Here is a 16,927-nt window from a genome sequence, read left to right as displayed (position 1 = left end):
AGCTCGAGACGCACGAATCAGCCTACAATCAAAGGGAAATGTAGGCCTATACTAATTTATGAAAATAAGAACAAATCCTCTTTCTCGTGAGTGTTGCGGGCGTAAACTTATCTTGCATAAACTTATCTTGGAGGATTGCATACGGGTAAATTAATGTATTTAAATGTTTCACTCAAGTGCGAGAAGAACGAGAACATTTCCCTAACACATTAGATTTGCGCAGGGTAAATACTCATGATAATAGCAAAAAAAAATGTAATTAAAACAAAATGTATAAGCCTACTTTGGGGAAACGAATGACTAAATATGTATCCTATAGGGAAATAAGAACGAGACCCAACAATATAAGTGAAATTCAACAATGTGCTTTAGTAACAACGGAGACTCACTGAGTCTGCTTCGTCACACAGTATAATAAGTGTTTGACTTAAATCCATAAGGGCATCCATTGGGTTTAACATAAAAACTGAAGTTAAATGCCTATTAAAGAGGGCACGTTTAAATACAGATGCTCTGGTGTCTGGTCCCTAACAGATTGTTAGGCCTATACATTTGATTCCTATCTGATGTGTGTTCATACCACTAAAGATTTTATGTTGAGCACTTGTTGAGCACTTGTAGGCTTATGTTACTGAATTGGTTGTTGGAAATAATTTTGTATGCAGTTAAGAATAAACATATTTAGGCCAACCTGTTATTAATTTGCATGGGAGGGTTGTGAATAGGAGATAATAATAATAATAATAAAATACAATAAATAATTGTATTTTTGTTTTAACGAATTAAGTGTTTCCAAATTAAAACGAACTAGCCAAACTAAATTAAATTAGGGATGTGGACTTAGGCTACTGTCTAAGATCAACTGTTGAACAGCTAAACCAAAATATCTTAGATAAGCTACTTTATATTCTGTGGGCCTATTCCCTGATGTTTGTGAAATTAGGCTAGTGTTATGATTCTCTTATGGTTTTGAAGATGAGTAAATGACTAAATAATAAAGCGTTTTAGGCCCGAAGCTCTGCCTTTATTTGTTCTTTTTGTCATCAGAACCTTCAGTTGCTGGCTAAAGAATTATGATAATTAGGCCTATGATGCGATAGTTGGTGCGTCAGCTTGTCAATCAAGAGCCCAACATTCCTTGACGATGGGTTTAATTTTATCATCTGTGTCAACACAGTTTGAGATCATTTTGACACGTAGGGCCTTCCATCCATTTCAATGGGGAAATGCGCGTTGCTGGGAGAAAAAACAACAGTAACTAAGGCTCCACTATGACGTCACAAAGCATGCAGTTAAAAAATAGAGTCTTGTGTATTTTGGTTCAGTCATCGATATGGATGTGTATGAAGAAGTAGGTGTACCGGAGTTCGGTGCTCCTTGGCCCGCCATGACGATGCCCGACCAAGGAGTGATTGACCAATTTACCATTTTCTTCGCGCTTTTTCTTGGAGGACTAAAGGATGTAGGCCTGAGTACAAAACTAGACAAGGACATTTCCCTGAACATAATGTGTGCTTGCTTGTATTGAAGTAGGCAAATAATGGTAGAAGTTTGAAGGGGTTGTGGCTGGTGTAGTCTATGGAGCTGAATGCAAATGTGAAATGGCTTTTGTTGAAAGAGTAGTTAAATAGCAGTGGTGGAAAAAGTACCCAATTGTCATACATAAAAGTGAAGATACCTTCATAGAAAATCAAGTAAAAGTGAAAGTCACCCAGTAAAATACTACTTAAATAAAATTCTAAAAGTATTTGGTTTTAAATATACTTAAGTATCAAAAGTAAATGTAGCCTATAAATAATTTCTAATTCCATGTATTAACAAAACCAGAAGGCACAATTTTCATGTTGTTTTAATTTACGGATAGCCAGGAGCACACTCCAACACTTTTACAAACAAAGTGTGTGTGTTTTGTGAGTCCGCCATCAGAGGCAGTAGGGATGACCAGGGCTGTTCTCTTGATAAGTGCGTGAATTGGACAATTTTCCTGTCCTGCTAAGCATTCAAAATGTAACAAGTACTTTTGGGTGTCAGGGAAAATGTATGAAGTAAAAAGTACATTATTTAGGGCCTCCCGATAGGCGCAGCGGCCTAAGGCACTGCATTGCAGTGTTGCGGCATCACTACAGCCTGGGGTTCGATACCAGGATGTGTCAATACCGGCCATGACCGGGAGTCCCATAGGCTGGTGCACAATTGGCCCAGCGGGTTAGGGCAAGGTTTTGGGGAGGCTTTACTTGGCACATCTTGCTATAGTGGTGGGCCCGGGCGCCTGCAGGCTGACTTCGGTTGTCAGTTGAACAGTGTTTCCTCCGACACGTTGGTGCAGCGAAAAAGTAAAAGTACTTTAAAGTACTACTTGAGTCGTTTTGGGGGGGATTTGTACTTTATTAAAGTACTTTACACCACTGGTAAATAGTACCCACAGAGATCCTTTATGGTAATCTACCTTTCTACCTCACTGACAGTCCATTCTATATGATGTGAATTCCATAATAAATGGTAATGTGACATTTGTTTGTTTGTTTGTCCAGTTTCTCTTCTCTCTAGAAGAGGAATGGCTTGGAGCAACCCATCCTGGAGTGGGATGGGAGCTCACTCTCCCTGCTGCCCTGATTTGTTTTGGTGTGATATTACTATGGAGGACCGTCCTTGCGGTAAACCTTTTGTATTATTACCATGTTACAACAATTTTCATACACTTCAACTTCCTATGGAAATGAAAGGAATTGAGGGAAAGGCTCATTTTGCAGTTTGATTGATCTTCTAATGATGTGTGATGTAGTCCATGTTTGAACGTTGTTCTCATTGCCTTGTCTCTGTTTCTTATAGATCAAAAGCAGGATACGTCTATGTGAGTTTTCCTTCCTTTCATTAAGTAGCTCAGATGAGGAGAAGCAAGCTTTTGTAATTACATTTTATACAGTAGATTTAGCTCCTTAGTCATGCCTGAACCAAGACTAATTTCATATTCCCCTCTGTATCTCCAGTGACTGAGACACAGCTAAACGTGAAACTCGCCCAGCTATCGAAAAAGAAATGTGACATAATGATTCAATTGTCTGAAATGGAGATACTGGTACGTTTCAGAAGCTAAGTCAGACCTGGGACATTCTGGACTTGAATAACATCTACTTTTCCATGATCATTGTAACTTATGTTCTAAATCTGGTTGGTTTTAGTTGAAGGACTATGACTCGCGGGTGCAAAGGTCGGGGGCATACCTGCAGTAACATCTACTTTTCCATGATCATTGTAACTTATGTTCTAACTCTGGTTGGTTTTAGTTGAAGGATTATGACGCGCCAGTGAAAAAGTTGCGGGCGTGCCTGCAGTCCTCTCAGGAGGATAGTCAGGAGCTGGAGGTAAGCAGTCAGAGAACTCTTATTCCTAAACCCCTTTAACTAGTTTCCCTGCCCTCTACAGTGTATGACCAATGTGTCATCATGTCTAATAGACTGACATTGACTAATGTTGAGTTACTGGAAATGTATGGAGTTCTATAGGTGCAAAGTCAAATAACATCTGAAAAAGTATTTTAACTATTAACTCACGGTCAAAGTATATAGTCCGTTTATCAATTTGTTTAATTGTCACGGTCAGACGTTTATCACACAGTTAACATTTGAGCCCATCTCTTTTATCCCAAGGATATGAAGAAACGATGGGACATCAGAGCTGGAGAAATGGAGGCATTTCATCTACAACTCCAGGAGCGTGTTGAACGCATAAAGAAACTGAAAGCTGTTGTAAGTCCATTACTGCTCAATCAAACTCACTATTTTGGTATGATGATAAAGAGCTATCTCAATGGGGTTTATGTTATGGCTCCCAACAGTGGGGACTGATGGAACCACTTAAAGAGCATCACGGTGCCAGGATCCCTAGTACCACCAACACCCAATCTACCGGTGCGTAAATCACACAGTTTGATCAGCGTATAAACAGTTTGTAAACTGTTTATCGAACTACTAAGCTTACTTGTCAGGATTGTTCGAGGATAGAAGCATGCAGGGTTATCTACAACTAAATGTGCATTGATATGTTAATCAAATAATCACCTTTGTTACAGATATCAAGAGTGAGGAAAACATTGAGATCGAGGTCACTGTGAGGAAGGATGCAACCTTAGTAAGTTAATGTATAGTCTGTGTAAGCGAGGAGACATTTGGTTAAGTTACTGAAATAAGTAGATGAAAAGAATGGGTGTGATTACAGAAAGGACCCTCTTTTCAGTTTACCCCAAAACTGTAAATACTATAATAGTTTACAATGGATCAGTTGTTTGCTGGCTCTTGCACTTAAAAATGCAGAAATTTCCACAGATCAAAACCACACTGGAGGAGGTGAACAGGGGTCTTCGGGGTAGGCTATGTTACAAACACACAACATATATCCCACCAGCCAGAATCACTTTATTCTGTATTGATATTTTCTTTACTTTACGTGTATATCTGTTTACTTTGCAACAGACAAAAATTGGCAGCTTGAAGAGAAGAATGCCGCTCTACATCAAAAACTCCATAGCACTGAGAAGATGTATAGACAGACTCTAAACGAGCTGTAAGTGGATTTTGATATAAGTTTAATCATATTAGGATTTGTTCTCATTCACAATAAATGTACATTGGTGTTTGTCTTTTCACAGGACTAAAGCCCTGATTCAAGGCAAATATGAGGAAAAGCAACATGTAAGTAAGTCTAAGACAGCCTGCCAAATACTGATCCATAACCGCTCAGTAGTAAGCTAAACTACGAAGTACTTCAACCAAACCATAAGCCCCAGTATCAACACTCATGTTGGGTCATATGTGATAGGGTGTCTTTGCACACATTTCTAATGCAATTTTTGTTTCTCCTCAGATTGACACGCTACAAGACAAAATCCAGACCATATCGGTAAGGAGAACATTCACTTTAAAGTTAGCTACTGTAGTTGCACTAAGGTGTTATTAGCTACGTTTTGCTAGTTACTCTGTGTCTTGCTGTACACTAAGATATACAGTGATGCTTGAATGTATGGGAACCCTACAGGGCTGGTCATTATTTTGCTATAAAATAAACATAAAACCTTATCTAAACCCCAATTCGTAATAAAAACATTCCAAGTAAGTGAGAGAAAACAAAAAAATATGATATATTTTCATTGTTTATTTAACAAAAGAGGTTTATTTAACAGAAACTCAGATTTGATGTGTGCAAAAATATATGAACTCCTTCAGTCAATAGCCTGTGGCACCTCCATTAGCAGCGATAACTTGGAGTAAATGTCTCCTATAGCCAGTAATCAGTTTCTGTTTTGAGGGATTTTTGCCCACTCCTCCTTACAGAACTCAGCCAATTGAGTGAGGTTTGAGGGCTGTCTGGCATGAACTGCCTGCTTCAGGTTCCTGCCACAGCATCTCGATTGGATTTAGGTCAGGACTTTGACTTGGCCAATCCAAAACACAAATCTTCTTTCTCCTGAGCCATTCTTTGGTAGATTTGCTTGAATGCTTTGGGTCGTTGTCTTGTTGGAAGACCCATTTTCGGCCCAGCTTTAGCTCCTTGACTGATGGCCTGACGTTCTGTTCAAGAATCTCCTGGTATAACCTCAGAATTCATGGTTCCCTTAATGATGTGGAGTCGTCCAGATCCAGAGGAGGAAAAGCAGCCCCAGATCTTGACATTCCCACCACCATGCTTGACTGTTGGGATAAGGTTATTTTGGTGGTAGGCAGAGTTGGGTTTTCGCCAAACATAGCGGTGTTGATTGTGACCAAAAAGGTCAATTTTTTTATGAATTGGTCCAGAGAATGGACTTCCAGAAACATTCAGGATTGTCCAGGTGGTCTCTGGCAAAGTTAAGATGGGCAGTTTGGTTATTTTTTGATAGCAGAGGCCTCTTCCTAGCAACCCCCCCATGAATGGCATTTGGATTCAGTGTTCTTATTATTATTGAAGCATGCACAGTTACCTGAGATGCAGCAAGGGAGGTCTGCAAATCTGTAGGTGTTATGTTTGGGTTTGCTTTTACCTGATTTATTATTGTTCTTGTGGCTCTTGGGGATATTTTGGAAGGGCGTCCACTTCTAGGCCGAGTTGCTGTCATGTTAAATGCTCTCCATTTGTAAATGATTTGCCTCACAGTGGACTGAGCTCAAATCTTTTTAAGATGATTTTATAGCCTTCTTTCTACCAGACTGATGTGCTCTCACTACCCTTGTCCTGAAATCCCCTGAGATGTCCTTTCCTGTTGGCATGGTGTGCTTTGCATTCACCTGGATGGGTAACACCAAACTGACCACGTTTCTTATCTCGAATATCAGAGTCCCGCCCAAACTCTGTCCTAACGATCTCTCCTTTTATTGGTTCATCACCCACCTTATTCTACATACCTACTGATTTAACCAATGCAACTTGGGGTTCACTTATTTTTGCACCTGCACTAATTCCTTAAAAAAATAAAAATTCTACTACACGCATGATTTCTTCTACACCAACATATGTTATTGGTAAATATAAACCTGTTATGTCAGATCAAAAAGACTGATTCTGATTAAATTAATATTTTATGGTAAAAACGAAAATAAATCTGTAATTGCACAAGGGGATCACATACTTTCAAGTAGTACTGTAATTCATTTATTGTCTTTAGCGGAAAGCCTCTGCTGCGGAGCATGCTCTGGCCATGGAGAAGAATGAGGCAGCGCTACTCCACCAGAGGTGAGTCCAACAGTCAATGAATTCTATTCAAATAGATTAGTGTCGGAGGCATGTCGAGTGCTAAAACTCGACTCTGGACCATGCATGCTGCCACGGTTTCGGGGGATTCGAGTCACTACTCGGCGTCTGTCCGTGTTCTTCGTCTCTGTCTTCATCTACATACCTGTCTCCCTAGCCTCTACTTCCTACTACAGCAGGAGATTGGTCTCCTTTAAAAAAACGAAAGAAAAAAAGATTATTGATGAGTGTACATCTGAATTGATCCTATAGAAAGGAATTTCATCCCATCCTTAACCCTAAAACGTAATTGACATTCTATGACACTAAAAGCTACAACCCCAACCCCTTTTTGTGGTCAGTTGAGTGCTTATGCCACGCTCATGTGCTCGTCGGAACTTCCTACTTTCTAGGAAATACGACTGTTTCATTCATGTGCTTTTTGGTTGGAATAATTATCCAACCAATACGATTTTAGCTAGCTTGATAAACTAGCTGACGTTGCTCGTAATTACGTTATCTGGCATCCTTAACATTGACAATATGGCCAAACTAGCAACATTATCAAATGGCAAATGTCGCCTAATTATCCATATTGACAAGGTTGTAGTTGTCAAAATCGGATTTGTTGTCTGTCATCTTTTGGTTGAAACGGTAAAAGGTCAGTGGTGAAACGTCACAACTCGGCAAAAACTTTTCTCCGTTTCCTTGTAATTCTATTTGGAGGGTCGTTCAAGTGAAACTTCCTAGTTTGAACTCGGAATGTTCGATAACTATTATAGCACGTGAACGTGGCATTAGTCAAGATCTACCCAGTTAGGGACATTCTGGGCAGTCCTCTCTAAGAACTGTGATTTCTTTCTAGGATTCTTCAACTAACCTCAAAGAAGCTGAAAATAGGAAAACCTGGGTTCCTGAGCAAGACCATCCCCAAGCCCCCGAAAACAACCAAGACCAACAAGACCATCTTGAAAACCTGCAAAATTCTGAAAGCTTTCAAAGCACTAATGAAGATATGAAGGCAATGCATACAATTGTACATTTGGTGCAATTATTCTCAGGACACTGGGTGAGGCAGAGTACAATAAATAAATCCAGATGCCTTATTCCATCAAACAACTGCAAGAAGTCTTCTTTAAAATAAACCAAGCTAAATTAGACATGTGTTTTATGTAATTTATATGGTAGGTCTCATTAGATATCATCCAACTCTTTAAAAATTCCTTTGTATGCAGATTTCTGCTCTGTTGCCATTAGGTAAGATACAACTCCATGGGGCTTACCTGCCAAGACCTCCATGGAAGCCACATATCCCATCAATTACCAAAGCCAAATGGTAGGCCTATGATGAAGTCTATTATCTAGGTCTCCGGGGCTATTGTGGCGACGGGAAACCCCCACGTGAAGGTCGATTTGTCCTCACTTTGCAACCCAGACTCTCTTTAGGAACCTGAGCTGCCCAGGAAACCAAAACATCTGGACATTTTAACAGCCGTAGATGGTTCACTTGAATGCTTTGCGCAGAAGCACGAGAAGGACGAGAGTGGACGAATAGATGTCCATTGGATAGCCATGATCATATTGGCATCGTGTTTTCACAAGGACATAGGTCATGATTTGGAATTGTCAAACTGGAAGGCCTAATGCCATTTTCGCGTTTCTATTTCCTTACTGATAGCCAGCAAACATGATCATTAATGCAAAGTAGGGCTTGCTATTGGTTAATAGTTCAATGCAAAAAATACCAGAAAGGCATATTGATCATATCCGACGATGGCTTGTATTCAATGTGGATATACATTATAGTGCCCAACAATGTTTCAACCATGCTACAGGCGTTGTGTAGCCTGTTATGATAATGCTGCCTATAGAAAAAACACATTAATGACTGACTAGTACTAGCCTATTCCTCCACAATATGTCGCTGTGTTACCATTTTCCCTCCCTTTCTTTCCCTCCCCTCCAACCATGGTCCTGCGTAGACTGCGGATGAGTTCATGCAATTCTGGAGGTTATTCTCCTAGATTTCTCTCCTTGGTCTGGTCTAGCTAGACCTGTGGCAGGGGCCAAATTGTAGACATAATGGTCACTGTTATTGCAGGCCTTTTAGAATTTGTGCTTTATGACCAATTTGAACATTTCGTAGACTTGCATTCAGCAACAGATAATCCCCATCAATAGTGGGGTTGAGGCGTACTGTTTGGGAAAGCCCATCCCATGTTAATAGTTTAAAGGCTTCTTGCAGACCAGGGTTGGCCGCATGTGGTCTCGTTGGGCAGGGGGCTTGCCTTGGAGGAGATTGGCCATTAGTTTCCGCTTCCTTTGACTCTGTAGCGCACGGGAATGAGTAGAATCTCGCTGAATAGGCATCTGTAGTCTACGCAAGCAGGGCTGCTGTGTAGTACTAGTAGCCTAGTAGGCGCAGCAGCGAGACAAGCAGGGGAGCAGAGCCGTCGCTGGCGTATACAGTGGATTTACAATAGACGAACGCGTTGAACGGCGGCGCTTGAACCAGAGGAATAGCGTTGACCGTTCTGAAATGGCAGCGGAATCGACCCGGAGATTCACGAAGAACCTGCTCAAGCCCGGGAGTGCGGCGGAGATAAGGCAGACGGCATCCAATGCTGTCAGACATTCGGCAATGACGGTGAGTCAGTGGGGAAAAACAAAGGTTACGACTGCGCCTTCTTCAGTAATGCTGAGTAGGCCTATGTTATAGAGCTCGATGTGTAGGGTTCCCCCTGTACCCTACAATGAAGCCTAGAGCCACCCATTGACTGTTGGAGATGCAAGCCGCACCATTGCACCCTGATCCTGACGCGATTTGGGTTTAATGAACACGGCTGGTACATTTGAATTGTGATATCAACTGTCATATGTCTGCATGTTTGCGGTGAAGGGAAGTTAGTCTTGACGCTGCAAGAGACTGTTGCATTCATGTAACGGATTTCCTTAAATGGGCTACGATGTTGCATTTGATGAGGATATGGGTCGTGAACGCTTATCCTTAATAACGTTGCCCGCCTCAAGGTTTTAAATGTGTCGAAATGTGCTGCTCAAATCAAAGCAGCCGCGTTATTCTCTAGTGATTTTTTCGGTATTTTACATGCTGCCTCGTTAAAATAAATAAATAACGGACCTGCTTGTAGCAACAGTCCTGGGCTTTCCGCGGGAAATGCCCTCCTGCCTCGGAGCCGAGGATGCTGAATGACGTAGGCAGTAGTAACATCAGCCCAGTTGTGTGTGTGTGTGTGTGTGTGTGTGTGTGTGTGTGTGTGTGTGTGTGTGTGTGTGGAGAGAAAAAAAAAACCAGCGGTGCGATGGGGTGAGACAACGTAGTTTACTTTACCCCACCCATTCACACATTTCAGGATGGATTGGCATTTAATTAAGATAAATTGGCTCTGGAAGATGTGTGTGATGTACCTACCAGTGGAGACTCCTCAGAGTAGGAAGGGGAGGACCATCCTCCTCAGTGAATTTCATAAAAATAGTGAAATATACTCTAAAACTACTAAATCTATTAATATTTCACCCCAAAATGTATTAGAACACACTGTTTTGCGATGAATGTCTACAGTAGCCTCAACGGCACGCTCAGGGGTAGCACCATGGTGTAGCCAGAGGACAGCTAGTTTCCGTTCTCCTCTGGGTACATTGACTTCAATACAAAACCTAGGAGGCACATGGTTCTCACCCCCTTCCATAGACTTACACAGTAATTATCATGACAACTTCCGGAGGACGTCCTCCAACCTATTAGAGCTCTTGCAGCATGAACTGACATGTTGTCCACCCAATCAAAGGAACAGAGAATGAATCTAGTACTGAAAGCATAAGCTACAGCTAGCTAGCACTGCAGTGGTATACAATGTGGTGAGCAGTTGACTCAAAGAGAATATCAATTGTTGAACAGTTTTGAACAAATTAATTTCTTCAACTATGAAGGAGAAGCGAGAGAGAGATATATTTTGTTGTATTTTTTTCACTTGCACTTACTTAGCTAGCGAACGCAGCAAACAACTGGCTCAAACAGAGAGGGATGCTATGTTAGCTAGTTGGCTATCCAACACGGGAACTCTTCCAAGTTAAGGCAAGCTTTTGGTTTTATTAAGTTATTGCCAACGCGGCCGGCCGGTGTAACTGCTTACTGTACTGCATGACTACATGATTGTTTGCTAACGAGTTAGTAGCTATGTTGACTATGACATTAGTAAATATGGTGACAACAATGTAGGCTGTGTGTAGCGGATAGTGGTTATGGCATGAAGGTTTGGCTTGGAAATGATTTTTTTGGCCTGGTCACAGTCCACAAGCAAAGGGAAAAGGTGAAAGGAGGGGAGCGTGTAGTTGCGAGAAGGAATATACATTGAGCAAAGTGATTATGCTGTTTGTATTGCTAGCAATGTGAACTGTGTTTACAGCTGATCAAGGCTGTATTCATTCCGCCAATTCTGTTTAAGAAATGTTTCTAAACAGAAGCAGACGGAACAAAATGGGGATGAACATACCTGAATTTGTCCAATAGAAAATCTTGTTTGCAACTGTTGGGACTAATGATTACATCCTAGATTAGCTAGATGCAGGCAAAAGTGGGCAAGGCTGTGTTGAATGTGTCACTGTCTGTCACCATGATTACTCACATTTTTCATCCTCCCTCATCTTAAACGACACCGACTGCCACTGGTGCCTACCTGTGTGCTGTGTGTTGTGTTTGAGGGGGGTATTAATATCTCCGCTTGGATTCTCAATTCTCCCCTATCTTTCTCATCTCATTTTATTTTCAATCATTATTTTTATTCTCAATTCTCCCCTATCTTTCTCATCTCATTTTATTTTCAATCATTATTTTTGTTACAGATCTTCACTATGGGTTTCTATGCTATTCTCTCTGCTTTTATCAGTATATCGGTGTCGAATGTGTGAGGTGGTATCTGTCACCCTGGCTGTCACATCAAGTCCTAACGTTACTGCCACTACAGCTCTGAGATGACAATTATGGTTTAAGGTTAAGTTGCCCCTAGACGGTGATCTTGGTTCAGTAATGCATTTTTCCCAGTAATGGTTAAGGTTGGAATTGGGGGAGGGTAATCTGATACTAGATCTGAACTAGGGGCAGCAACAATTATAGATGAGCGGGAAAGCCCAGTGACTCAACTTACATTATGACAGGTCATTGCCCACCAGTTGTGCCAAGCCTGCAGAGTACCATACATACATACATACATACATACATACATACATACATACATACATACATACATACACTGAAGAAAAATATAAACGCAACATGCAACAATTTCAAAGATGTTACAGTTTATACTGTTTGAGGAAATCAGTCAATTGAAATAAATAAATTAGGCCCTAATCTATGGATTACACATGAATGGGAATACAGATATGTATCTGTTGGTCACAGATTCCTTAAAAAAAAAAAAGCAGGGGCCTGGATCAGAAAACCAGTCAGTATCTTGTCTGACCACCATTTGCTTCATGCAGAGTGACACATCTCCTTCGCATAGAGTTGATCAGGCTTGTTGGTTGTGGCCTGTGGAATGTTGTCCCACTCCTCTTCAATGGCTGTGCGAAGTTTCTGGATATTGTCGGGAACTGGAACACACTGTCGTACACATCCATCCAGAGCATCCCAAACATGCTCAATGGGTGCCATGTCTGATTATTCAAGCCATGGAAGAGCTGGGACATTTTCAGCTTCCAGGAATTGTGTACAGATCCTTGCGACACGGGGCCGTGCATTATCATGCTGAAACATGAGGTGAGGGTGGTGGATGAATGGCACGACAATGCGTCTCAGGATCTCATTAATGGTATCTCTGTGCGTTCAAATTGCCATTGATAAAATGCAGTTGTGCTCGTTGTCCGTAGCTTATGCCTGCCCATACCATAACCCCACCACTGGGCACTCTGTTCACATCAGCAAACCGATCGCTCACACAAATTCACTTTTAACAAGGTACACCTGTTAATTGAAATGCATTCCAGGTGACTACCTCATGAAGCTGGTTGAATGCCAAGAGTGTGCAAAGCTGTCATCATGGCAAAGGGTGGCTACTTCGAAGAATCTCAAATATAAAATATATTTTGATTTGTTTACCACTTTTTTGGTTACTATATGATTCCATATGTGTTATTTCATAGTGTTGATGTCTTCACTATTATTCTACAATGTAGAAAATATTAAAAATAAAGAAAAACCCTTGAATGACTAGGTGTGTCCAAACTTTTGACTGGTACTGTATATGTGTATGTACAGACAGTATATCAATAGAACAGGTGTGTACAGCAGTAGAATTATAGGATGATCCATGACTAGAATACAGTACATGCATATAAAGTGGGTAAAACAGTATGTATACATTATTAAAGTGACCAGTGTTCAATATCTCTATGTACATAGGGCAGCAGTCTCAAGTTGCAGGGTAGAGTACTGGGTAGTAGCCTGCTAGTGACAGTGTCTGTATTTCAGGGCAGGGTACCGGGCGGAGGCCGGCTAGTAATTACTTTTTAAAACAGTATTGGCCTGGAGATAAAAGCTGTTTTTCAGTCTTGGTCCCAGCTTTGATGCACCTGTACTGTCTCCGCCTTCTAGAGGGAACAGGCCTTAGCTCGTGTGGCTGACGTCCTTGATGATCTTCTTGGCCTTCCTGTGACACCGGGTGTTGTAGATGTCATGGAGGGCAGGCAGTGTCCCCCTGGTGATGTGTTGGGCTGACCGCACCACACTCTGGAGAGCCCTGCGTTTGCTGGCTGTGCATTTGCTGTACCAGGCGGTGATGCGCCACATTTCTTCAGCCTCCTGAGGTTGAAGAGGCGCTGTTGCGCTTTCTTCACCACTCTGTCGGCGTGAAGGGATCGTTTCAGGTCCTCAGTGATCTGCACGTGGAGGAACTTGAATCTTTTGACCCGCTCCACTGCAGCCCCGTCGATGGGGATGGGGGGCGTGCTCTTTCTGCTGTCTCCTGTAGTCCACCATCAGCTCCTTTTGTTTTGTTGATGGTAAGGGAGAGGTTAGTTTCCTACCACCGCTCCCCCAGGGCTCTCACTTCCTCCCTGTAGACCAGGGTTCTCCAACTTTGGCCTGCGTGTGATTTTATATTTAATTGTTGGACGTAAGACTGTAAAAACACCAGCATATCATCTCCAAGGTATTCCAACTCATAATAGAGACACAGTATATATGTGATCATATACAAACGTAATCAAGGTTTGAAATGATTATGTTTTAGTCAAATATTAGATCTGTTTGGGCTTCTTGCGGTCAGTTTGCAGTCTACAAATGATTTGCAATTATGTTTCGGACTCCTGACCATCTGCTAAAGAAAAAATCAACCCGCGGCTGAATCTAGTTGATGATCCCTGCTTTAGGCTGTGGATTCATTGTTGGTAATCAGACCTACCACTGTTATGTCGTCAGCAAACTAGATGATTGAGTTGTAAACAATAAATATTGATGCATTACTAGCATGCATTAAACACAATCTGCAAACATGAGAAGTTAATTAGTGGGTAATGGTGATTTCAGAACCAAAGTGGGGGGGGGGACTTAGGCTACTTTGTCCCCCCTAATCTGATAGTGGTAGTGGGGTGATAGATCAGGTGCCTACATAGTATACCCCATAGACATACATCATTTACACACACGTCAGCTCAGACAGATCCAGCCCAAAGAGGCCCAACTCATTAGCTATATCAGCAGCAGATTTCTATTTAGAATGGAAAATAAATGTGTTTATGCAACAAATGTGAGTGCATTGAACCAAATTGCACTGATTCGTTCTCTAATCAAACCGAATCGCACCGAATCGCTTCAAACTACATTCCAAACTAAAAACGGATTGTTCCTGTATCATATCAGAGCCTATGTATCTAGATACATATCAAATTGTCTTGAAAGGTAAAGATGCACATCCCTAGTGACTAGTTTCCCTGCAGATGGACCAAGATAAAGGTCAGAGTCACCCTCCATCTTTCCCCATAGGGCCTGCTGGGTCCTGTGCCTCTTGAGGCTGATCAGCTTCACTGTCTCATCAGCCCTGAGGACAGGGTGGGAGAGAAGGCATAGAAATATTATCTAGATTCTATTTATATGGGGGAGGGGAACATATAGAACAAATGAATATAGGACCTCTTATGTAATTCTATGGAGGGAACCACCCAGCCAGGATTAGGGTCCATTGGAATTGAAGTGAGTTTTAGGAAGTAAACTGAAATTCCATAAATTCAAGCTCGTTTATTTCCAAGGGACTTCTCAATCACGCCGTTTTTGCATTTGAAATTCAAATGACTTCCTGGATTGACTGTCTCCAATTCTAATTGTCCCAAACCCTGTAACCTAGAAGCCAGTAGTAGCTAGTAACACACACATTTTGCTGCACCTGCTATAACATCTGCTAAACTGTGTACGCGACCAATAAACTTTGATTTGATGAGGGCAGCCAGCCTCTCATGTACTTCAAGCGCCCTTACAACACAGTGGAAGATGGAATGTGTTGCTGATACACAATGGCGTTGGCATACTATAATAACAGTCAAACACTGCTATTATTTGTAATTAATGTGACATTTTCCCGCCCCTTGCTTGATATCAGATAGACAGGAATATGAACTGCAATGTCAAGAGCTCTTGATCTTGTCCACGGAGATGGCAAGGCACACAATGTTGGAGACTTTCTCTTTGAGCCGTCTGACAGGCTAGAGGCTAATTTCGTCTCTCTCGCTCTCTCTCTACACTCTGAGACAGAGACTGTTAATCTGATCCGTTTTCTAGCAATGCATGAGGTATGGAATGTGTAATATCAGTTTGTTCTAAATAACAGCACAAAAGTAGAAAAACATTATCTAGGTGGGGTCAGGGCTCAGGGTCGGCGCAATCTCTCCTGTCTACGGCCAGTACAGTCAATCGGCATCGGGTAGTTGAACACATAAAGGAAAAGCTGCCGCTGGAGTTGTTGTTTGACTCTGCGTGCACTGTAAACTTATAGGTGTCGAGAGAGACATGTTGCGTAGACCAAGAGAGTAAAAAGCACTGTGGAGTTGAGTAGGAAGAGCGAGCGAGGGATATACTTTACCAGGCATCTGAGGGACAGCTGTAATAAAGGTGAGACACTTTCCTTTTATCTCTCTCTCTCTCTCTCTCTCTCTCTCTCTCTCTCTCTCTCTCTCTCTCTCTCTCTCTCTCTCTCTCTCTCTCTCTCTCTCCTCTCTCTCTCTCTCTCTCTCTCTCTCTCTCTCTCTCTCTCTCTCTCTCTCTCTCTCTCTCCCCCCTTCTACCTCAAAAAGCACAAGAATGAGGATTTTGATACCCACCATCTCAGATTGTTCTGAAATTGTTTCTGTTAGAAACAGATGAGATTGGCATTCCCGCAACATAATTTTGTTGAAATATAATTTGATCTCTGAGAAAGTTAGTTGTTAGGTTTATGTCTCAATTTACATCCTGATATTACCAGGTTCTGACCACTAGATGGTGCTGGTCCAGGTGATTTTTGTATTGTATTTTTAAGAATCCCCCCTCAATATTAGAGTGAAAGATGGTTTCCTTACCCTGTAAGCAGCCTATGGACATGATATGACAGCAATCCATGCGTTGGCTTTTCAAATAGGTACCATTCACTTGCATTGGATTTGTGCTACACATGGGGTGGCAGGTAGCCTAGTGGTTAGAGCGTTGGACTAGAAACCAGAAGGTTGCTAGATCGAATCCCCGAGCTGACAAGGTAACAATCTGTCGTTCTGCCCCTGAACAAGGCCACTGTTTCTAGGCCGTCATTGTAAATAAGAATGTGTTCTTAACTGACTTGCCTAGTTAAAAGAAAAACATGCTAAAAAGTTAGCATTTTAAACAGTGGCCAGGTAAACAAAACCAAAGCATAGGTTGCTCTCATACCTTGTCCATAAACTGCTTACATGATAAGGAAACCAATATGTCATTTGGGTGAGCTGTTGAGGGGAGTGGGATTCTTTCAAATAAATATCCCCTAATAGTAGAATCTATTGGTCAGAACCTGGTAAAATCAGGATGTAGAATGGGACATAAACCTAGCAACTTCAATGACTCATTTCTCTGAACAGGGGTTAAAAACCATCACCAAATTCACTGAGAAGACATAACATAGGATGAATAAACAATACTCCAAGCCACAGCTCCATACTAATCAGACATATAGAACTTACACTGTATACTCCAGTGGAGGCTGGTGGGAGGAGC

General features: G+C 41.7%; 2 protein-coding genes across 3 annotated transcripts in view; both read left to right on the top strand.

Moving 5' to 3' along the window:
• Positions 1-1,333: 1,333 nt before the first annotated feature.
• On the top strand, positions 1,334-7,844 carry LOC106580716 (uncharacterized). The gene is made up of 14 exons (XM_014162048.3): positions 1,334-1,462; positions 2,532-2,654; positions 2,830-2,851; positions 2,988-3,076; positions 3,285-3,362; positions 3,648-3,746; positions 3,836-3,908; positions 4,070-4,128; positions 4,323-4,362; positions 4,470-4,560; positions 4,646-4,688; positions 4,861-4,896; positions 6,635-6,702; positions 7,565-7,844. The coding sequence occupies exons 1-14, from the start codon at positions 1,334-1,336 to the stop codon at positions 7,716-7,718; spliced, it is 1,104 nt and encodes a 367-aa protein (XP_014017523.2). The 3' UTR covers positions 7,719-7,844.
• A 922-nt stretch (positions 7,845-8,766) lies between these two features.
• The window catches only part of LOC106580682 (dedicator of cytokinesis protein 10), a 165,343-nt gene continuing 157,182 nt past the window's right edge, over positions 8,767-16,927 (top strand). Inside the window, exon 1 of one of the 2 annotated variants that reach the window (XM_082966458.1) lies at positions 8,767-9,346. In XM_082966458.1, coding sequence (XP_082822584.1) covers positions 9,239-9,346 — 108 coding nt within the window. In that variant the 5' untranslated portion in view covers positions 8,767-9,238. The remainder of the gene's footprint in view (positions 9,347-16,927) is intronic. The other variant, XM_014162004.3, reaches the window with a different exon arrangement.

The sequence above is a fragment of the Salmo salar genome, chromosome 20 (genome assembly GCF_965601325.2).
Source record: "Salmo salar chromosome 20, fSalSal1, whole genome shotgun sequence".
In the NCBI taxonomy this organism is placed as follows: Eukaryota; Metazoa; Chordata; class Actinopteri; order Salmoniformes; family Salmonidae; genus Salmo; species Salmo salar.
This window is presented reverse-complemented; position numbering and strand designations above follow the sequence as displayed.

Bases quoted from the DNA above. Each gene is read 5' to 3' on its own strand.
- LOC106580716 (XM_014162048.3), top strand. From the start codon at position 1,334: ATGGATGTGTATGAAGAAGTAGGTGTACCGGAGTTCGGTGCTCCTTGG. The intron at 1,463-2,531 runs GTAGGCCTGAGT...TTGTTTGTCCAG, and splicing joins TTCTTGGAGGACTAAAGGAT to TTTCTCTTCTCTCTAGAAGA. The intron at 4,129-4,322 runs GTAAGTTAATGT...AAATTTCCACAG, and splicing joins TGAGGAAGGATGCAACCTTA to ATCAAAACCACACTGGAGGA.